The 22,494-nt window shown below is 41.4% G+C and overlaps 3 protein-coding genes across 6 annotated transcripts; 1 reads left to right on the top strand and 2 right to left on the bottom strand.

Annotated features, from left to right (window-relative positions):
* Positions 1-7,331: 7,331 nt before the first annotated feature.
* Positions 7,332-16,336, bottom strand: LOC115199025 (serine/threonine-protein kinase 38-like). Of its 2 annotated transcripts, XM_029761530.1 has the most exons (14): positions 16,187-16,336; positions 15,955-16,042; positions 14,214-14,353; positions 13,417-13,468; positions 13,134-13,256; positions 12,707-12,914; positions 11,812-11,966; positions 11,115-11,217; positions 10,927-10,988; positions 10,374-10,491; positions 10,099-10,222; positions 9,140-9,235; positions 8,840-8,931; positions 7,332-8,490 (listed from the first exon to the last, which is right to left on the bottom strand). In XM_029761530.1, the coding sequence occupies exons 2-14, from the start codon at positions 15,970-15,972 to the stop codon at positions 8,366-8,368; spliced, it is 1,416 nt and encodes a 471-aa protein (XP_029617390.1). In that variant the 5' UTR covers positions 15,973-16,042; positions 16,187-16,336; the 3' UTR covers positions 7,332-8,365. The 2 variants fall into 2 exon arrangements, with proteins under 2 accessions (XP_029617390.1, XP_029617389.1); XM_029761529.1 differs by having other exon boundaries at positions 15,955-16,335.
* Positions 16,337-17,174: 838 nt separating this feature from the next.
* Positions 17,175-21,222, bottom strand: LOC115199029 (mediator of RNA polymerase II transcription subunit 21). Of its 2 annotated transcripts, none has more exons than XM_029761534.1 (5): positions 21,129-21,222; positions 19,569-19,711; positions 19,167-19,281; positions 18,439-18,539; positions 17,175-17,952 (listed from the first exon to the last, which is right to left on the bottom strand). In XM_029761534.1, the coding sequence occupies exons 1-5, from the start codon at positions 21,208-21,210 to the stop codon at positions 17,773-17,775; spliced, it is 621 nt and encodes a 206-aa protein (XP_029617394.1). In that variant the 5' UTR covers positions 21,211-21,222; the 3' UTR covers positions 17,175-17,772. The 2 variants fall into 2 exon arrangements, with proteins under 2 accessions (XP_029617394.1, XP_029617395.1); XM_029761535.1 differs by lacking the exon at positions 21,129-21,222 and adding an exon at positions 20,047-20,659.
* On the top strand, positions 19,706-22,386 carry LOC115199027 (FGFR1 oncogene partner 2 homolog). 2 transcript variants are annotated; one of them, XM_029761533.1, is made up of 6 exons: positions 19,710-19,958; positions 20,919-21,072; positions 21,169-21,286; positions 21,429-21,571; positions 21,686-21,799; positions 21,915-22,386. In XM_029761533.1, exons 2-6 carry the CDS (start codon positions 20,938-20,940, stop codon positions 22,050-22,052), a joined length of 648 nt encoding a protein of 215 aa, XP_029617393.1. In that variant the 5' UTR covers positions 19,710-19,958; positions 20,919-20,937; the 3' UTR covers positions 22,053-22,386. The 2 variants fall into 2 exon arrangements, with proteins under 2 accessions (XP_029617392.1, XP_029617393.1); XM_029761532.1 differs by having other exon boundaries at positions 19,706-19,958; positions 21,429-21,799.
* Positions 22,387-22,494: the final 108 nt, after the last annotated feature.

A 22,494-nucleotide genomic window follows, 5' to 3' on the forward strand; every position in this document is an offset into this window, starting at 1 on the left:
ACTTTACAGCCCCGCACACAACGTTATAGAAATGTGGGGAAAAAATGAAATTGTATAGGTTAGTCTTGAGCGTCATGGATTGAGGACATTTATAACGAATTTCCCTTTACGGATGACCATTGGTCACTGTCATATCTTAAATTGTCACGACACTGCGAATAAATACATTGAACCACAAGTTTGCCTACATGTATTTACACTACTATCTAGCCTACAAAATATTGTCATATCTGTAAAATAGGCTGTGTTTTGGCAAAACGTCTTGCCTTGGTGAACATAATAGGCCTATGTCTCTGAATGACAATAGGTAAATCCAATGACGGGAAAATCATAGGCTACAACTGTGAGACATTTATTATTGTGTAGCCATAGCATTGTAGTTCTACATGCGATGTCACAACATACATCATTTGAATAAAAAGGCACAACTGTATTTTCGTAATCAGTGGCTAAGAAGATCAGCCGGTCTCTAAAAGTGCATGCGAACATCCTACATGAATGTTTGGAAATGAACAAAGGTTACCATCAAAAGAATATATAGGCTACTGTATATATTCCCGAAATATTTTTTGGGGAGAGAAATATATTGGTAATACTTTATAATAAGCGTGATTAATAATGTATAGTGTATATAGCATTAATACATGCATTTTGTTATTTGTGAACATTTAAAAGCATTATAAGCGCTAATAATTCAGTAGTAGTGTAGCCAAAAGACCAGCAGATGCGATATAGAGTCATTTCATCTTACTGTCCAAAGGGAATACATGCAGCCTTCTATTCTCCATTCAGGCTGCTGAGGTCGATTTCCTCCTTAACTCGATTTAATGAGGTGAAAAAAAGATAAATTGACATTGAATTCTCTGGCAACAGCTCTGGTGGACATTTCTGCAGTCAACATGCCAATTGCACACTCCCTCAACACTTAAGACATCTGCGGAATTGTTTTGTGTGACAAAACTGCACATTTTAGTGGCATTTTCTTGTCCCCAGCACAAGGTGCACCTGTGTAATGATCATGCTGTTTTATCAGCTTCTTGATATGCCACAACAGGTGGATGGATTATCTTGGCAAAGGAGAAATGCTCACTGACAGGGATGTAAACAAATTTGTGCACAAAATTTGAGAGAAATACAATTTGTGCATATGGAACATTTTTGGGATATTTTATTTCAGCCCATGAAAAATGGGACCAACACTTGAAATGTTGCGTTTTGTTCAGTATACATACATACATACAGTTGAAGTCGGAAGTTTACATACACTTATGTTGGAGTCATTGTTTTTCAGCCACTGAACAAATTTCTTGTTAACAAACTATAGTTTTGGCAAGTCAGTTGTGCATGACACAAGTCATTTTTCCAACAATTGTTTACAGACACTTATAATTCACTGTATCACAATTCCAGTGGGTCAGAAGTTCACATACACTAAGTTGACTGAGCCTTAAAACAGCTTGGAAAATTCCAGAAAATGGTGTCATGGCTTTAGAAGCTTCTGATAGGCTAATTGACATAATTTGAGTCAATTGGAGGTGTACCTGTGGATGTATTTCAAGGCCTACCTTCAAACTCAGTGCCTCTTTGCTTGACATCATGGGAAAGTCAAAAGAAATCAGCCAAGACCTCAGAAGAAAAAATGTTGTGGCATAATGGCTTAAGGACAACAAAGTCAAGGAAAATGATGTGGATATATTGAAGCAACATCTCAAGACATCAGTCAGGAAGTTACAGCTTGGTCGCAAATGGGTCTTCCAATGACCCCAAGCATACTTCCAAAGTTGTGGCAAAATGGCTTAAGGACAACAAAGTCAAGGTATTGGAGTGGCCATCACAAAGCCCTGACCTCAATCCCATAGAACATTTGTGGGCAGAACTGAAAAAGTGTGTGCGAGCAAGGAGGCCTACAAACCTGACTCAGTTACACCAGCTCTGTCAGGAGGAATGGGCCAAAATTCACCCAATTTATTGTGGGAAGCTTGTGGAAGGCTACCCAAAACTTTTGACCCAAGTTAAACAATTTAAAGGCAATGCTACCAAATACTAATTGAGTGTATGTAAACTTCTGACCCACTGGGAATGTGATGCAAGAAATAAAAGCTGAAATAAATCATTCTCTCTACTATTATTCTGACATTTCACGTTCTTAAAATAAAGTGGTGATACTGACCTAAAACAAGGATATTTTTACTAGGATTAAATGTCAGGAATTGTGAAAAACTGAGTTTAAATGTATTTGGCTAAGGTGTATGTAAACTTCCGACTTCAACTGTACATATGTAACATGCTTCACAAGCACATGACAAATGAAAACTACCTTCGACTTCATTCAGAAAAAAGTTCACTGTTTTTGATTAAATTGTCTGCGCTCAACTGATATTGTTTTTAGCGCAAATCAATGGCGCACCCTACTGGGATACTTTCAGCAGCAGAAATCTGAATGCATGCTCATTATTCCTTGTATTTAACACTGTAAGATAGTCAACCGATGTAGTGACTTATCCATTTGGATTCTTTTTGTACCAATAGGAGCCTGGTTCTCAAAGTTCTAAATCATTCTGGGCTTTGTAGTTTTGGAATAGTTTATTTTGAGTATGAGTGAACTCAAATATTCAAAAAGTTTTGTACATATATAGTTCTACAGTAAATATATTAATTACCCCATCCATCCTTACTATACCTATTACAAACAAACAACATAAAACACTTAGACATCCTTGGTCAGTGTTCACTGATAGTTATTTCCTTTACCATTCAGTAACACTGGATCATTGTCCTGAGGCAACAGTTAATGGGCATGCAAAACAATGGGCGATTAATGCTAAGATTAGAACCCATTGAATAAAACAAATCTATAAAACTAAGGCTGCGTTTACACCGGCAGACCAATTCTGATCATTTTTTCACATATGTCTTTTTTTTAACCAATCAGATCATCTCTGAAAAAGATCTGATGTGAAAATATGTTTGGTCAAAAGACTAATTGGTGGGAAAAATATCAGAATTGGGCTGCCTGTGTAAGACATTCTTTGACAGAGGCCATTAGATCAAGTTCATTTGGTTTTGACGAGGTACACTCAGTCATTACCATTTATTCCCTAGTGAAATATATACATCACGTTAGGCTTCCAGTTCAGTCATATCCTCTATGTGGCTCCCTAACTCTTTAATAAAAACAGCGATTATAAATGTAACAAACAAGCAATCTATTGCAAGTATCTATTGCAGTTATACAATATGCACTACAATCGCTTAGTCCAACTGTCTTCAAAACCATAATTCAGAGTAGCCTATATTATGAGATTGTACCTATAGAATACACTGCTGTTTGCTGTGAAAGATAGTTCAACTAATGATTAACTCTGATGGAAATCAAGTCCTCTTGCGATCTTCTTTCCCAGGAATAGGAAACAACAGGGTTCATTAAAACACTTGCACATACCTCACAGGATTATTTTTTTTTGGGGGGGAATAATATGTTACTAACCAGGTTTCCATCCAACCTTTTTACGCGAGTAAAGTAGATGTTGAATAAAAAAATGTGACGACACATGTCGACAAAACACGGTAGACAAGGTGCGATCTTTGTGCTGATAAAATTAATTATGCTGTAAATGGCGGTGGAAACTCCTTTATGGGAACGTATTGCTATAATAAACATATCGAAGTAAATTTGGAGTCACGTAATGATATTGTTTGGTCCTCCCACCACGACTCGGGAAAACATACCGTTTATTACGCTACAGATGAAATAAATTAGGATGTATTCCAACCGTAGTGAAAGTGAACAGTGATGAGCTTGATTCTCCTTTCCAATAGACATTGAGGGTCTTATTCTGGTTACATGATGCTTGGCTGCCTTTTCACAAACAAATTAAGTAATCTTGCGGTAGGTAGCCTAGTGGTTAGAGCGTTGGGCCAGTAACCGAAATATTGCTGGATCGAATCCCCGAGCTGACAAGGTAAAAATCTGTCTTTCTGCCCCTGAACAAGGCAGTTAACCAACTGTTCCCCGATAGGCCGTCATTGTAAATAAGAATTTGTTCTTAACTGAACTTGCATAGTTAAATAAAAAGGTTAAATAAATGTTGTTGTTTTTTTTACAAATTTACATATATCCATAATAATCTCATCATGTAGGTAGCCTTCCCGCACTGTAAATACGAGCTGTTGGCTAGAGCGCACGTGCCAATACCAGAGTGGGCACATTCACTATATAACGCAACATTTGTTGTGACAAAACCATCAGTAGAGTTGAAAATGAGAGATGGGTTTCTATCTTTTTGTCTTTTTTATTCGGTACATAGGAATTTAACCGCAAAAGTTTTTGTATGTGCACTGTGTCATCACGCACAGCCTTTTATCCACAACAAGTCAATTTGATGGAAACCTTTCTGGTGGGAAAATGCACATATTGTTATAATGCAGGTTTGAGAATATTCGCATGAAAATCTGTTACCAACTAGATGGAAACCTATCATCATTTTGTGCAAATCCCCTACCACACATACACAACCCCTCCCTGTTCCCACCCAGTGCCAACCAGTTATATTAAAGGGATAGTTCACCCAAAGGGTTAGAGTTATTTGTGCCACAATGCTAAAACATTAACATTTGGTAACAGTGCCAGGGAAATTAAAACCAAAGCATAGACTGCTTAAAGGGTAAGGTAACCAATGTGTAATTTTGGTGAACTATCCCTTTAATATATTTTTGTAACATGTTTCCGATGAAAGACAAATCAAGTTAAGAATGAACAAATGCATCAAATAATGAATTTGAGTTAAACTACTTTTTTATAAAAGTTACCTTAACTCTTCTTCTCTATGTAAACAATTCATTTTTATTTCCATTCTTGAATCATTTACAAGTTAAAGGGATACTTCGGGATTTTGGCAATGAGGCCCTTTATCTACTTCCCCAGAGTCAAATGAAGTCCTGGATACCCTTTTTATGTCTGTGTTCAGTATGAAGGAAGTTAGAGGTAGTTTCGCAAGTTAATGCTAACTAGCGTTAGCGCAATGACTGGAAGTCCATGGGTATCTTCTAGCATTGTTATATTTTAGGTATTTCGTTTTAGTCATCAACATTTTAATTCCTCATTAACAGATGATGCGCCCTAATTTGTGGTGTGTTTGGGTGTTTACTTCTGCAAACATTTGGGGATTTATCAATTTGTTCATGGTCAAAATAAATCATTTGATACATTGAATTTACACCTGCTCCAGATCACATAGCATTTCAACTTTGACCTGTGCCAGATACAGGCGGCTTGGGAAAGTATTTACCCCATTTTGTTGCTCTACAACTTGGAGTTTGTATAAATTTGATTTAAACAACATGCCTACCACTTTGAATATGCTAAATATTTGTGTGTGTGAAACAAACAAGAAATAAGACAAAAATAAATAAACTTGAGCATGTGTACCTATTCACCCCCCCAAAGCCAATACTTTGTAGAGCCACCTTTTGCAGCAATTACAGCTGCAAGACCCTTGGGGTGTCTCTATAAGCTTGGCACATCTAGCCACTGGGATTTTAGCCCATTCTTCAAGGCAAAACTGCTCCAGCTCCTTCAAGTTGGATGGGTGTACAGCAATCTTTAAGTCATACCACAGATTCTCAATTGGATTGAGGTCTGGGCTTTGGCTAGGCCATTCCAAGACATTTAAATGTTTCCCCTTATTAAACCACTCAAGTGTTGCTTTAGCAGTATGCTTAGGGTCATTGTCCTGCTGGAAGGTGAACCTCCATCCAGTCTCAAATCTCTGGAAGACAAACAGGTTTCCCTCAAGATTTTCCCTGTATTTAGCGCCATCCATCATTGTTTCAATTCTGACCAGTTTCCCAGTCCCTGCCGATGAAAAACATCCCCACAGCATGATGCTGCCACCAGGATGGTGTCCTTGGGGTGATGGGAGGTATTTTTCCTTGATGGCCAAAAAGCTACATTTTAGTCTCATCTGACCAGAGTACCTTCTTCCGTATGTTTGGGGAGTCTTCTACATGCCTTTTGGCAAACACCAAATGTGTTCACCTAATTTTTTCTTTAAGCAATGGCTTTTTTTCTGGCCACTCTTCAATAAAGCCCAGCTCTGTGGGGTGTACGGCTTAAAGTGGTCCTATGGACAGATACTCCAATCTCCGCAGTGGAGCTTTGCAACTGCTTCAATGTTGTCTTTGGTCTCTGTTGCCTCTCTGATTAATGCCCTCCTTGCCTGGTCTGTGAGTTTTGGTGGACAGCCCTCTCTTGGCAGGTTTGTTGTGGTGCCATATTCTTTCAATTTTTTAATAATGGATTTAATGGTGCTCCGTGGGATGTTCAAAGTTTCAGATATTTTTTTAACAGCCCAACCCTGATCTGTACTTCTCCACAACTTTGTCCTTGACCTGTTTGGAGCGCTCACTGGTCTTCATGGTACCGCTTGCTTAGTGGTGTTGCAGACTCTGGAGCCTTTTCGAACAGGTGTCTATATACTGAGATCATGTGACACTTAAATAAAGTCCACCTGTTTGCAATCTAACAAATTATGTGACTTCTGAAGGTAATTGGTTGCACCAGATCTTATTCAGGGGCTTCGTAGCACAGGGGGTGAATACATATGCACGCACCACTTTGACGTTTTACATTTCTTTTAAACAAGTTATTTTTTTTCATTTCACTTCACCAATTTGGACTATTTTGTGTATGTCCATTACATGAAATCCAAATAAAAATCTATTTAAATTAGTTTGTAATGCAACAAAATAGGAAAAACGCCAAGGGGGATGAATACTTTTGCAAGGCACTGTAGCCAGGGCAACATTACACGAGTTTAGTTGGTTGGATATGCAAGTTGTGCTGAGGTGCACAACTAAATCAGAATCGCTGAAATGTTTTACCCCTACGTTTGAATATCTATTTGTATGACATCACCCACAGCGAGTGTTCACTAAAGTTGAGTAAATGTTTACTATAAAAAAAGTACATTTAATTGAAAATGTAGTTCCTAACTTAAATGGATGCATTTTGGGGAGCGATGTGAAGTGGAGATCAAACATGATTTCCGATGTTCTTTAAAAAAAAAAAAAAAAAAAAAAGGTGCTATCTGATATCTTTGTCAATACATTTGAACAGAAAATGACATTGCCACGAGCAGCACCGCAGATACGGAGATGAGCGAGATGCAAGACGTTGCTCTCCCGCAGTCACACACAGCATCTGAGCATGTGCACGGGTTTGCTTCATACCGTATACACGGTGGTAGCCACGGGACCAAAAAAGCAGAGAAGTTGAGTATCACGCTTCAACGCTCTTAGTTGTTGCGGAAATTAACCCAATATAATGTTTACTTTCTGCATCATATATCTACCTTTAAGTATTAGTAGCATTGAATTTTCATTGACATACATGACTTGTTCTCTAACTTGCAAAAACAAATCTGCTTCTACATTACTGTTTCTTATCTCAACCACTAGAATGCAACACTTTTCTATGCATCTTTGACACCATTAAATAATTTAGAGCTATTAATTCCAGATTATCAAGGCATTAAATAGACACCACAATGGATTAATCCCAGAGCCATAGATACATGTACGGATGGCTCACCATACTCCATGTTAGCAGCGAACGTTCCATGACGGAAGGATTACTATTTGCATTGTAACTAGAATGAAACTTTTTGGCTAACATGGCACCCATAAAAGACTCGAAACGTTAGAACTTTTTATACCTACAAGTTTAGCAAACAACGTTTACTTAACATTAACTACATGCATTTTTCTGCAGTCATACACGAGGTCACTAGAATACCCTGTGTGTGGGGCAGTCCTTCTCCAGTGTTTTAGACCCTGCAAATCAGTGTGTAAACATGCAGATATGATGGTCGCGTTCCCCTGCTCAGTCAGACGTTCCATCAACAAATGGTTGCGTACCTCGTCATCGACTATGCCGTCGGGCACCAGATTGCTATAACATGATGTGGTTAGCCGATAGGTAAAATACCTATCCAGGTGTTGTAAGATGGGCATACTTCAAAGACGCCTGGGCAGAAGAACACGCCCGTTGATTTAGTCACCCAGTAGTAGTCACTTCAAAGGGGAAGTTCAGTTTTTTCAGGTTAAGGAACCATCTAACATCAAGTTGTAAAACACAAACTTCCCCTTTAACAGCCCAAGCAAGGCCTAAGACAAAATACGATACATGTATATATCCCTGTTCCTCTTGCCATTGGTGCCCCAATGGATCTGTGGCCAAGCAGGAAAACCCTGGTGAAGCATGAAGCCAAGAACCTCCTCATCATCATCATTCTTGATCCTGTGCTTTCAGCACAGCAGGGGTTTACCGCCCAACCCTGTGTCTACATTGTCTCTCCCTTTTCCCTCAGGCCTTCCCTGCCTTCATGTATGTGGGGATGGTGCCTCGCTGAGTCAGCCCCTCAAACCTCTTGTAGGTGTAGTTCAAGAACACCCAGTCCTTGGATTTGTCTGGCTCCGTCACGTTGGAAACTGAAACAAGATTGTAAATGATATACAACAGTGTATTAAGGTTAATACCAGTGTTATTGTCTCCTCCTTGCCACTAGAGGGCAACACTGAATAGGAACTTAATCTAGATCTCAGAACTGTAGGAATGTGTGAATAACAACAGGACTATGGGTCCTATTTAATCTAAATTGGAGATGAGCCGGAGATGATGACTCAAAGATTCCTGTACACCAAAGCAAACCTGCACCGCAGCACAAATGTTTCTTCTGCTTTAATAGTTTTTACATTTTCTCATTAATTTCATGCTTATTGTGAAGAACTGCATTTCATGTATGAAAAGTAGTAGTAGAGACAAAGTGATTATTATTACCTGGCTGAAGGATGTCCGATTCTGGGAACTCATCAAAGTTCGATGTGTCATCGATGCTCTTGATCTCAATGGAGATGGCGGCTGGTCTTTCCCTATGGAAGGAGGGCAAAATGTGAGTCGTTGGTCTATTTAAAACCTTTTTCCTAATGCATTTTGCTGAAACGCACCAAAGACAACCAAATTAAAGCTAAGTGACTTGGCTTTTGTTTGGGCTGTGATTGCATGTTATACCTCCTTTAAAATATTGCCATCACACATGCTTAGACACACACACGTAAGTACTGAAGAACAAACACATACCTGATGTGTTCCCAGTCCACAGGCTCAAAGAAGGCGTGACTCTTCATCTCCTCAACACTCACAGCACCAACACGGTTCTCAGCGTCATTACAGTACCTGAAATGGGTTCATGTTGTTGGAGCACCAAAGCCTTTGTTTCACAAAATAGGAAATCCATTGCGCTGAAATAAAATGTCTACTTTACTGCAGTTTGATACGGCGTGTTTTTGTGGATGTGATCATTTTGGTAACTCAGCCTGCAGATGTGACTTATGATCCAGTTATAATGCATTATAAGACATGTCATTTACATGTATGACCACCTTATAATGTCTTCGTCATTAACATCTCATAATGATCATGCGTAACAGCTATGTTGAGTTCTCCCAATCTAGCAAATGTGAAGCTATAGGCCTAAAATATAAGACATTATAAAAGGTTCACATCTTTATAACAAGTATTAAAGCACTAACTATAAGCGTTAGCTGTCAGAGCAGCTTACGGATCACTGCACCTGTACACAGCCCATCTGTAAATAGCCCATCCAACTACCTCATCCCCATATTGTTTTTTTTGTGTTGCTATTTTGCACCCCAGTATCTCTACTTGCACATCATCATCTGCACATCTATCATTCTAGTGTTAATGCTAAATTGTAATTATTTTGCCTCAATGGCCTATTTATTGCCTTACCTCCCTAATCTTACTACATTTGCACACACTGTATATAGACTTTTCTATTGTGTTATTGACTGTACATTTGTTTAACCCATGTGTAACTCTGTGTTGTTTTTGTCACACTGCTTTATCTTGGCCAGGTCGCAGTTGTAAATGAGAACTTGTTCTCAACTGTCCTACCTGGTTAAATAAAAAATAAATGATACCAGTAAAGTGTTATAATACTTTTTTCCTAAGAGGACAATACACTCTGATACATACACACAAGCAGATATCCTATAAGGTTTCATATGACCACAAACCTGAGAATCAAGTCCTTGGCCCGCTCTGAGATGGGCACCTCAGGGGGGAAGACCAAGGTCTCCTTCCAGTTCATCACCTTCCTATACGTCTCCTGGGGTGTTTCAGAACAGAACGGGGGGTACCCTAAGAGAGACACCAGGGGAGAATGTCAGTATGTTACAAAGTAGGAGCAATGAGTTAGGATGTTTTTTCATAATGTCAGCTGGCTATCTTTGAGTTCATAATGAAACACATACTTGGGCATGTTGTAATTGACTCGGTTACATAGACATACCTATCAGCATCTCATACATGATGACCCCCAGAGACCACCAGTCACAGAGCTTGTTGTATCCCGTCTGCAGGAACACCTCTGGGGCAATATAGTCCGGTGTTCCCACTGTGGAGTAGGCCTGTTGGTTAAACACAAACAGATGGGGAGACACTAATAAGAAAAAACAACCCAAAGGCTACAGTATTGGGTGTGCTTGTTTAGCAGTCCATGGTCTGTGGTGCTCAGAGGATCCTTAACAAAAACACTCATGAGATCCCTGAGAGGGATGCTACTCAAAGGACCATTGGGAAGGGCGGTACCAAAGATAAGATAGCTTCCCTGTGGCTCAGTTGGTAGAGCATGGTGTGTGCAACGCCAGGGTTGTGGGTTCGATTCCCACGGGGGGCCAGTACAAAAAAAAAAATGCATGAAATGAAATGTATGAAATGAAATGTATGCATGCATTCACTACTGTAAGTCGCTCTGGATAAGAGCGTCTGCTAAATGACGAAAATGTAAAAAATGATATAATGGGCGGTAAAATATATAGTCTCTCACATGAACAAACTCTTACCAGTTGCCTCCGGTTCTTCTTCCACGTCTCTGCTTTTCTCTTTGAGTTCATGTTTTGGAAGGCTGTGGAATATTGCAAGTTCAAAGACATGGCAGTGTTCTACCATAAAAACGACTGAATAAACAAATTCTATTTTGTCTGAATGAAAATAAAAGTGAATGATTCACAGGTTGTAAAGAGGGACTCACAGAAGTCACTGGGAGGGTTGTGTGTGAGGTTCCTGTAGAACTCTGTACGGTGGGCCTTCTTCAGTCCCGTACACAGACCAAAATCAGACAGCTTTACATGGCCCTGCAGAAAATAAAAAAAGACTCTCCGATCACACCTTCAATATGAATGCTTATTATATACTTTAATTGAATTGGCCATCTGTAAGTGAATGCTTCTCTGTGTGCGTGTCTCTGAGCATGTGTCTGTTTGTGTACAGGGGTAGGCCTGGACCAGGCCAGTGTCTCACCCTGGAGTCCAGAAGCAGGTTATCAGGTTTGATGTCTCTGTGTGCGTGTCTCTGAGCATGTGTCTGTTTGTGTACAGGGGTAGGCCTGGACCAGGCCAGTGTCTCACCCTGGAGTCCAGAAGCAGGTTATCAGGTTTGATGTCTCTGTGTGCGTGTCTCTGAGCATGTGTCTGTTTGTGTACAGGGGCAGGCCTGGACCAGGCCAGTGTCTCACCCTGGAGTCCAGAAGCAGGTTATTAGGTTTGATGTCTCTGTGTGCGTGTCTCTGAGCATGTGTCTGTTTGTGTACAGGGGCAGGCCTGGACCAGGCCAGTGTCTCACCCTGGAGTCCAGAAGCAGGTTATCAGGTTTGATGTCTCTGTGTGCGTGTCTCTGAGCATGTGTCTGTTTGTGTACAGGGGCAGGCCTGGACCAGGCCAGTGTCTCACCCTGGAGTCCAGAAGCAGGTTATCAGGTTTGATGTCTCTGTGGATGAAGCCCAGCTGGTGGATGGAGTCGATGGCCAGGACGGTCTCAGCTATGTAGAACTGGGTAGCCTCTTCAGACAGGGTGTCCTTTTTCATCAGCAGGGTCATCATGTCACCTGCACATTGAATTGATATTAATGACACTAACCCCGTTGTTTAACATGATGTAACAGATGACCAATTAAATGAAAGTATATAATAACAGTATACACTCATTGGCCAGTTTATTAGCTACACCCATCCAGTACCGGGTAGAACCCCTTTTGCCTCCAGAACAGCCTGAATTCATTGGGCATGGATAGTACAAGGTGTGGCATTCAGACGTTGCACAATTGGTATCAAGGGACCTAACGTGTGCCAGGAAAACATTCCCCAGACATTACCACCAGCCTGTACCGTAGACACCAGGCCGGATGGGTCCATGGACTCATGCCAAAAACCAGACGCTGCCATCAGCATTACGCAACAAGAACCGGGATTCGTCAGACCAAATTACACTCATTGTTAATTACACTCAGTGGAGCTGCTGGTAAAACTTTCTTAACTTGGACATTCATTTTTGGCCATGTTAAAGTTTACACTTCCCTCTTTCAATTATCATGTGGGGAGGTTAAAATAATGAAAAACTATCTACCAAATCTATTCATTGATTGCTTCTCCTTGACATTATCATTCACCCGACAAGATGTGAAAATAGTTTTTATTACTAACATGATGGGAAAGGTTAAAGAACCCTGCTCTAGATGTCTCTATGTACAATGTGTAATGTCACTATATTTATTCCTAATAATTATATCTAATAAAAAATGGTTTGATGTAATTTGTGGAGTCAGACTGGTCAGCAAGAGAAACCCACCACCAGGTAGAAACTCCATGATGAGGTAGAGGTTCCTCTTATCCTGGAAACTGTAGAACATCTTGACCACCCAGGCCCCGTCCGCCTCCACCAAGATGTCCCTCTCTGCCCGAATATGAGCCACCTGCTCCTTCTCCAACATGTCAGCTTTCCTCAAGATCTTCATGGCATATATGTGCCCGGTGTCTTTTTTCTGCACCAAGCGGACCTGAGGACAAACGTAGGAGTCACACATGAGTATGCCACATTTCAGAGGCGTAAGTGTAATCAGTTGCTAACTGCTTTATAAATGAGTGGTCAGACCAAACCATGCATTGCAAACCTTGAAAACTTCAGTAAAGACCATATTAATCCACAATCAATACCAGCATACACTCAAAGGTCCATATAAAGAAAATAAACTGAAGAGAGAGATATCATAACATACCTCTCCAAAGGCGCCTCGACCAATGACCTTTAGCGACTCAAAGTCATCCAGGCCCAGCCGGGTCCTCTTCAGCCGCAGGAACTCTGTCTCCTTCCTGGCGTGCTGGGAGCGTCGCATGATCTTCTGTTGAGAAACACGGGCACAGAGACACCGATAATCAGTTCCATTTGGTTTCCTCTAAAATAGTAGATGTGACAAACATGCAAAGAAAGTGCTACCCACGACTTTGATTCCAATCCACTATTGGAATTAAAGCCATCGTTCCACACGTGTGGAGGTTTACCTCTTCATCTATCAAGCCTTCCTCATCCATCACTTTCTCCAGCTTCTTCTGCCTGGAAAAACAGAGGGGAACATGCAGGTATTCTGAAACCAGTCTACCCCAGTCGTGTTACTCTGAAACCAGTCTACCCCAGTCGTGTTACTCTGAAACCAGTCTACCCCAGTCGTGTTACTCTGAAACCAGTCTACCCCAGTCGTGTTACTCTGAAACCAGTCTACCCCAGTCGTGTTACTCTGAAACCAGTCTACCCCAGTCGTGTAATTCTGAAACCAGTCTACCCCAGTCGTGTTATTCTGAAACCAGTCTACCCCAGTCGTGTTATTCTGAAACCAGTCTACCCCAGTCGTGTTATTCTGAAACAATCTACCCCAGTCTAGGCCATGGTGGCGTTGTCTTTCATGATCATCTCTCAACATTTTTCAGACATAAAACTGTGATGATTGTTAATGATTAAAGTGCAATTTCTACTCCAAATGTTATGGTGGCTATATAGCCTACCCTGAGAGTTATTGTTGTGTGTTACGGTTTCACCCACCATAGTAGAGATGTCCTACAGGAGCCACGGTACTTTGGCTAAACAGTTGTAATTGTGATGCTAGCTCACAAACGTGAGGATGCTCGGGTTGGAATGAACCCCAGCCATTTTATAAAGAACAAAGTCTCTTTCATTCTCTCAACACAACAACCCACTATTTGGGTCCTCTTAAAATGTAGCCCAAACAAGCTTGCATTGCCAAATGCAAATATTCGGAACACCTGGCTGTCACATGCATGGGTGGCCTATAGGAGACACGTACCTGGTCTCTCGCTCCTCGTGTTGTGTCAGCAGAGTGCTGTAGAAGTTCTCCAGTGTCAGCTTGGCCACGGTCACCCTCTCCCGGGTGTGGTTGCTCATGGGAAGGGCAGCTGCAGTCCCTCCTGTCATGGCCATACTATCCTGTAGAGCAAAGGGAAACAATGACAACACTGACTGACTGCGGCCCAATACACATGTACTGATATTCAACGTTAAGCCTACTGTACATCCAAAAGTATTTAGTTCTAGTTGAGTAATATCTGAGACATTGTATTGCTACTGTCTATTACTAGCAGTGAGGTGCCTGTTTTAACTTGTCTTTGCATAATACAGACCAGTATGCCCACACTAAAACATCTAATGTTACTTCTGTACCTATTCTCAGTAAATCTTATGTAAATTCATCCAGTGTAGATATGTATAGATTGCATTTGGATGAATGTTAGTGCTATTTGGGTTGTTAGGTTATTTGGATCCATTTGGATATTTCTTGATTGCTTGTTAAAATCTTGTATTATTTATGTTCTTGCTTGACATTTTACTGCATTTTTAGGTGCTAGTAACATAAGCATTTTGCTGCACCTGCTATAACATCTGCTAAACTGTGTACGTAACCAAAAAAAGGTTGATTTGATGCAAGTTCACTCTTTCTTGAAATATAGGTGCAGAGAGAGGGGCCATTGTGTGCAGTGGGGGGGGGGGGGGGGGGGGGGGGGGACGTTAAACATGCAATCAAGAAACCAAGTGGTCTCCACCCTGTGAGTCAGCACCGGACAGGAAGCAACTCCCCTTCAGCATGAAAAGACCCAGTCATGATGCCAGAGGGAGGGGGACTGTCTGGGACACATACACACAGCCAAGAACAACACCAAGCTCCATGCCCTCAGAAACATCTCAATAGGCAGTGAGGAAGAGTGTCTTGGGGGACTGGTCCATAGGGTTGAGCTCATGTACCAGTCCAATGAATCACAACACAATTTCCAATGCCTGTTTTCATGAGTTGTGCACCAGGCTCCTGCTCCCGTTGCCTAAAACTTCACCCTTAAATTCTTCTGCGTTCCCTATGCAAAGGCCATCTTTAATTATACTATTAGGTATGTCAATTTAGCAACAACGACATATTGTATTTTCCTGAGATTTAAGCTAGTAGTTAGTACTAGTAGTAATGTCCTTTGTTGTGTGGATTTCAGACATTCTGTATCTCATCACTACTCAGGCATGATTGAAATAAGGATATTTCTGATGGCCTTACCAAAGCTTGTGAATTGTGATGTTTGATTTGAAACCAGGTCCCATTGTTATTTGAGAATGTTTAACTATTGAATTTGATAAATAGCTAGATCCAAAATAGAAAATGATTGGACGTAGACGCAACATTTGAATGTAAGGACACATTATTTAATTCAATTCCAATGACTCAATGTCTATAAGAAGATGCCCATGATGAGGACGCTGCTTATGTGGCGCCAGTGTTAATAAGGACTGTACGAGCAGGTGATGATGAACACGTCATTGCCATGATTTGTGCATTGGGTTGCGTAACACACGTAAACATGACAAAACCACAGGTATGCAGGCAACGAAACAAGTCCGCCAACGAGAAGATAACTGTATTGAATGTTGTCATTGCAATTTGACATCTAGGCTAGATGTAGGCTGTCTATGTCTTGATAGCTGCTGATCGACGTTGACCATAATGTCAAAACTATCCAGACTTGGATTTAATAATAGCTTTTACCTACCTCTGTATCCTGCTCCATATTCAATTGATGGCTAGGCTAGCTGCCCAGCCCTGCTCCAATATGACAGAATTTAGGTCCGTAAATTTGGCTAGAGAATGAGGGGAGAGACGGGACGTTATGTACTAGCTATCTAGCGTTAACTAGATACACACACTGCAAACACGGACTGTGTATGGAGAAAATAAAAGACTTGAGTCAATGACAACTATTTTTGATATTTAACAAGACTAACAGTACAAAGGTTTGGTAAGCGTTGCTTGTCTCCATTCATCCAACTTCGACCTCAACCCTCCCTGTAAATAGTAAAATACCCAATTACTCCAGGAATGGATGCACTAAGAAACATAACGCTTACTCCACGCAAGTACATGCTACAGAAATGACACCTAGATTAGCCAATAGAAGAAGAGAAAATGAAATAAATGTTAATTTTAACCAATCGGTCATGGAAATATTGGGGACGTAACCTAGCTATCTACCAATCAGAGGAAAGTAATATGCCTTTTTTCAGGTCCGTCCACCGGTTTTCCCTGAGCATGGTTGCGTTCCAGGCCGCCTACATTGTAGTAATTGAAAATACAGTACATTACAGGAAATGGTTTAACGATGATAGGACTGCAATGTAGCCAGCCTCTGGAACACTTCTCACTTCAATTAAACGTTGAAGACCGGTTTCCCAGCTAGTGAGAGAGTTTTATTAATGTCCCGGGTGAATCGGGTTAGCTTTGATGCATTCGTTTTGGAACTGGGCTGCATCCCCTGGGTGAACCAGATGCCCCAAGTCTGCTGAAAACAAAAGGGATGTAGGTTAAGCATGTGTAGTAATGAGTAGGATTGTCTTTTCACATGCAAAATTGATTGCTTTTGATTAAAAGGCTTCATCTACCATCCAAATGAAAACTAGTTGAATTCAAACATTTTATGATAAATAATGTTTCTGAATGATGCACAATGTTGACAATATCACGAGCTGTGCAGATTACCGTTCGATTTGAGCAGGGTGCGCCTCACTCAGAGTTCGCCCAGTCACGTTATGAGCTACGGCCGGTTCTACTCGGGCTGCTCAATCGAAACCCCTTAGTATATAAGACTTAAAACACTTTCAATTCAAGGGCATTCTGAAAGCCATCTTTATGTGGGGCCAAGGTGTCTGTGTTGCATATCAAAATATAAAACATAAAAAAAGCACTAATATTCCACATAAAATGCAAACACTCGACTTAATTTTAAAATGCCATTTATGCCTTGAAATAAACTGTTGATAAAAACATTGGTATAAAAATAATACAAAACCTGCCTTTCTAAAACAACAGGGCTTGCTTGTAAAGGGGTATTGTTTGTTGGCATGCAGCATGTAAAATGGGCTTCTATCAATTTAAGATTGTTGTTCCTTTTACCAGCTGCTTTCTGTATGTACAAAAATGGCTACCAACAGCAGTCAGCAGACTCTTAACTAGCATCCTCAAAATATCCAGGGTTAAGAAAATGACAGCAGATATTGACACCAGAGCAGTGCTTTTTAATCCAAAATAGAGTGTGCCAAGAAAAGGACAGAGTAAACAGTTCCTTGCTGGCAGAACTCAAGGTCCTTGTGTAAAGGAACAGGTGGGTTCATGGCTTGCCTCACTGAATTCCCCAAGCACCAACTTCCCACTCACATATTGCGAGAAGTACTTTCCATAGATTCACATCCTTGAGAGGTCAGCTGTTCAGGTCCACCCAGTGGGCTCTTTATTTGATTTCCTGTACACATTTACGCCCTCTGGTGTATTTATGTGAGAAAGTGATGTGAGAATGTCTTTGCCCCATGTGTGGGGGTCATGATTCAGGCGGTGTGGTCTGGCTGGGTCCTCCACTGCGAGTACGAAGTTGTGACTGCGCAATATCAGCCAGGGCACTTTGGATCTTCTCCAGTAGCAAGTCCCCACGGTATACCACCTCTTCGAGACGTGCCGCTGCATCATGATTCTCCTCCTCCAACTGCCGCAGACTGGCCGCCTAGGGAGAGGGGCAAGGAGTAAGACAAGAAAGGTGAGAGGGGGCGAGGGGAAAAAGAGGGAGCGAAGAAAGTCAAAATCTCTGTACAAAATGTATAGAAACTGTAGTTATTTGAGCGTGAACTCATTGAAGTAATGTGTGCCAAAGTGAGAGTGGAGAGTAAATATTTCCATCTACACTTCTTATAAGGCGATTTACCAAAGCTATTTGTTTGTATGTCCGGGACAGGGCTATGGTAACCAATGCTAAGGATAGCCACTTACAAGTCTGACTTGGATTGCAACCAAAGTAGTTACAGATTCCAGCCAGTCCACCCCTGGCTCCATATGCTATTTCCAAAGTAAGAGTATAGCAATACAGAATTAGAAGTGAACTATCGCTTTCACTTGAAAGAATGTACTATAATCATTTTCAACATGAGAATAGCACTCTAGTTGGAGGTTTTCCACTCCTGTTGAATCACAGGAGTAAAGTCAGCCTCCATACCTGTAGAGCTGCCGTGGACTCCTCACTAGGCAGTGAGTCAATCAGCACGTCCACATCCTTAGCTGTCCGGGCAATCAGTGCAGCAAATAGTTGGGCATACTCTAGGAAAAGAAATAACAACCCCATTTCAAATTAAAGGTGTAATCCGTAAACTTTTCATATGCAAATAGCGCTGTCCGGTCAAAGTCGTTATTTCCGTCAAATTGGATTATATTTATGCGACATAAGATTACATTTGTATCAGCAAGGTGTCAAATGACTTTCACATTGCTGGTGGCTAACAATGTAAGCAAATGGCAAGGGTATGTCTTGAACTTGGATCACCCTGTCCGAAGGCAAACACACTGTCCACTGCTCCAACTTGGGGAAAGTCGTAACAGACTTACATTTGCTAGGTTCCTTATACAAACCCCTCAGAACTGGAAGCAATCCAACTTTCTTTCAAGTGTCTTCCTATGTCCATCCTATGTCCATCCTTGCCTCCAACAGCATCACATAAGAGTACATCATAGAAATAGAATCAAGGATTCTATTTCTGTGGAGTATAACCCACTTCTGACACCAGTGCATTGTTGGTTAAGGGCTTGTATGTAAGCCTTTCACTGTGAGATCTACACCTGTTGTATTCGGCGCAAATGGGTGTAAGTCTTGAACTCAGGTTGCCCAGTCCAAAGGCAAACATGCCCCAATGGTGTCCCACTTGGATCTAATATCTGACATGTCCTTACCCTCAGTGGGGTTCGATGGCTGGTCCTTGTTGATTGTTGTCTGTATGTTGTTGAACGAAGCTGGCGGCGCACACTGCTGCAGCACCCCGATTGCATTGCAAAACTGATCAGCAAGCTGAAAGACATAAAAAACACGTCAGAAAAATATTGTCATGAGAGCATATTGACTTAACACAAATAAGACATTAAACAACGTGATTGTTTGTTAGTTAGCTAAAGTTAGTGAGCTCAGCAAACCTTGCAACCAAGATAGAGAACTTAGCCAACTAGCTAGCTGTCATTATTCAGCCTAGTCCGCTTCCAAATACTAAGTCAGTCAATCTAAACGTGACATGACAATTTGCTGAGCATGAAAAAAATTGTGGGGTGCACTAATAGCTAAATGAAAAAAATTGATCATACCGAATTGACTGCATCTTGAAGTTGCGTTAGCCTGTCCGCCATCTTTGTTGTTTCTCCTTGGATTTCCGGGCTGACTAAACGTTTCTTAGCGTGTTGTTGCCACCCGCAGGTTGGAGTACACAACGCACACAGTGAAAGAAAATCTAAGAAAGAAAGAAAACAAAACTGGAAAAGGAGTATCAGAGATGTTAAGTAATGTAATCAGTATCTGATTGGGGGAAAGTGTCTGATAGACCTAGCTATCCTAACTGGAATACAGAAGGAGTGGAGGCTATTCAGTTTGACCGCAGCGCTTGTAATCTAAAGAATCCGGAACGTGCCCATACATTTCCCAGACTGCAGCAGTAACAACAGGAAGTGTACCGCTTGGCTAAGGAGTTTCTCGCTAAGGTAAATCTACGAGTATTGGTTCTTTTTATGTGTAATTTCACTTTTCTTCTGACAGCTAAGTGTAGCAACTTTTCAGAAAATACAATACCAACATGAGACTCTTGCAGCTTTTGTTTGCTTGTATTTTCAGTGACCGAGTCACCTGATTTCCGTAGCATTTAACTAGCTACTGTAGCTAGCTAACCTTGTTGATTTGCTAGCTAGTATCTGACTGACAACTGCCTAACAACATCATTCTGATTACGACAGTCAGTAGGCTGCCGTAATTATCATTTAGCTAAGGTACCCTGTTCGAATACTTTGCAAACATCCTTTTGGTTGTCCACTGATCAGTCACTGGAAAAAGAGTCAGAAACTCTGAAGGTTAGCTGTATACCAGGGGCGTATACGAGAAAATGTTGTAAAACGTTTCCTAAACGGAAGCAAACGGGGCGGGACCTTCCTTAAATTGTCCAGTAGAAACTCTTGTTTTTCTCTGTTTGCTTCTGTTTGGTTATTAAAGGGTAAACGGTTTACGTAATGAATACGTCCCTGCTGACCGGGAGATTATACGAGTTAGCGAGCTACTTAGACAGTAACGGTACATGAATGAGGGTCCAGGTCAAATCATGATGTTTAGTATTGTTTGGATATGGTGACTCTGTCAGGATTTTAGTCCATGCATTTTGACAAGCTCATGTGCCAAGTATTTATATAATGGATGCCAAGATGTAGCCTTGGATGCCAAGATGCAACTTTGCCTAAGATCTTAAGTCTTCCTCTAAGTTACATTAGGACTGATTTGATAAATATGGTTGGATCTCCCTCTAGTTTAGCACATACTTATACCAATCCAATGCTTTCAAATCCTTGAGCGGCAGTGAGCAAGTGCACATTCCAGGGAGAAGGGGGAGAAATTGAATGATGTATTCATGTTTGGTGAGGCTTTGGAGCAGCAACTTAACCTTATTTTCCTTCCAGTGTACTTTTTCAAACAGAGATGACGTGTTCATTAGAAAATGTATTATCAGACGCTAAGTCGCTGGTGGAAAGACTTCGCAACCATGACAATGCAGCGGAGGTACTTATCGAACAGACAACGTCCCTTAACAAGAGGGTGGAGGCCATGAAACAGGTAATGCAGCTCTTTTGATTGTTGTTGGAAAGGGTACACACTTGCCTTTAACTGACCTTTATTGAGTTGACTGGAGTTCTGTGTATCTGTTTGCAGTATCAGGAGGAGATTGAATCGCTGAACCAGGTAGCCCGGCATCGGCCCCGTTCCAGCCTCGTCATGGGCATTCAGCAGGAAAACCGGCAGATCCGTGATCTACAGCAGGAAAACAAAGGTAGAGCAGTGAGTGTGATAAGCTGAAAAACAAATGAAGCTACTCTATTTATTGGTTTCATAACAGGCATATTACCAGTTGAAAAAGTACCCTGTCTGGATAAATCCATAGAAATGTGCGTATCTATATTTTCTCGCTGCAGAGTTGAGAACATCCCTGGAGGAACACCAGTCAGCCATAGAGCTCATCATGACTAAATACAGGGAGCAGGTCTTCAGACTCCTCATGGCCAGTAAGAAGGATGACCCAGCCATCGTCAACCAATTAAAGGAGCAGCACACCACTGTGAGTGACCCACCCTCTTCTAGTGTCACATCACACTCAGGAGCTACCCTTTCTTCTTGTATCGAGGAAGTTCAAAGCAAATATTTATATTGTTTCTATTCTATGACTCTGCAGGAAATGCAAGCGCACATAGACAAGATCAACGAGATGGCTACGGTGATGAGGAAGGCCATCGAAGTGGACGAGGGGAGGTTGTGTGAAGACGAGGAGAGGATTAAGCAACTAGAGGTGAGTCACACAGGTTGGCTATATTCTCGCTGTTTACTAAAAGCATTGACTGAGTACTAACAGTACTACTATTTCAAACATACTGTTAAACGTATGCATGTTTTTTTGGGGTCAGCTGGAGAACAGTGGTCTTCGTGAGCTGCTAGGGATCAGTCGAGAGGCCTTCCTAGTTCTGACGAGAGAGGAGGCCTCGGATAGCACATCCCTGTCTGCACTGTTGACCAGCGCTGACATCAGCCTCCGGAAGAGTTAGGCCCACACCAGCACTAGCTTGGAGAGTGTGTGTATATATGCGCCCCCACCTTGTACAGACCATACCCCCCAATCACCTACAGCCACACAGACTCCCAGAGGGCACTCAACAACGAACGATGCCACAGGTCATACTGCCGCCCACCTGTCATGCTACAATGGAGGTATACAGCAGGAAGCCTCTGAGACAAATGGGAAAATCCTCCAGCAGTTTAGTCTGTCATGCATTTTTAGTCTTGGCACGCATTGTGCTATCTGATGAGCCTGTGGGGTTTTAAAGTGTGAATGAGTGAAAGTGCTGCTCTTGAATGACAATAAAACACTTGAAAGAAACATGTTAAAGTTTGGCTAGTGTCCTCCAGCTGAAACCCAGTGGTGGAAATACCGTATGCGTGAACAGGACTCTTTGGAATGCACAACTTACTGTATGTAGACTGTAAATT

Source organism: Salmo trutta, chromosome 8 (assembly GCF_901001165.1).
Source record: "Salmo trutta chromosome 8, fSalTru1.1, whole genome shotgun sequence".
Taxonomy (NCBI): Eukaryota; Metazoa; Chordata; class Actinopteri; order Salmoniformes; family Salmonidae; genus Salmo; species Salmo trutta.

Coding starts and splice junctions, on each gene's coding strand:
- LOC115199025 (XM_029761530.1), bottom strand. Junction 12,915..13,133: donor GTCGAGGCGCCTTTGGAGAG/GTATGTTATGAT, acceptor GTTTGTCCTCAG/GTCCGCTTGGTGCAGAAAAA. Junction 11,967..12,706: donor CATGGAGTTTCTACCTGGTG/GTGGGTTTCTCT, acceptor TTCAATGTGCAG/GTGACATGATGACCCTGCTG.
- LOC115199027 (XM_029761532.1), top strand. CDS start 20,938: ATGACGTGTTCATTAGAAAATGTATTATCAGACGCTAAGTCGCTGGTG. Junction 21,073..21,168: donor GGGTGGAGGCCATGAAACAG/GTAATGCAGCTC, acceptor ATCTGTTTGCAG/TATCAGGAGGAGATTGAATC. Junction 21,800..21,914: donor AGAGGATTAAGCAACTAGAG/GTGAGTCACACA, acceptor TTTTGGGGTCAG/CTGGAGAACAGTGGTCTTCG.
- LOC115199029 (XM_029761534.1), bottom strand. CDS start 21,210: ATGCCGGGCTACCTGGTTCAGCGATTCAATCTCCTCCTGATACTGCAA. Junction 19,712..21,128: donor CTCCAGTCAACTCAATAAAG/GTCAGTTAAAGG, acceptor TTTCTTTCTTAG/ATTTTCTTTCACTGTGTGCG. Junction 17,953..18,438: donor AGTCCACGGCAGCTCTACAG/GTATGGAGGCTG, acceptor CCCTCTCCCTAG/GCGGCCAGTCTGCGGCAGTT.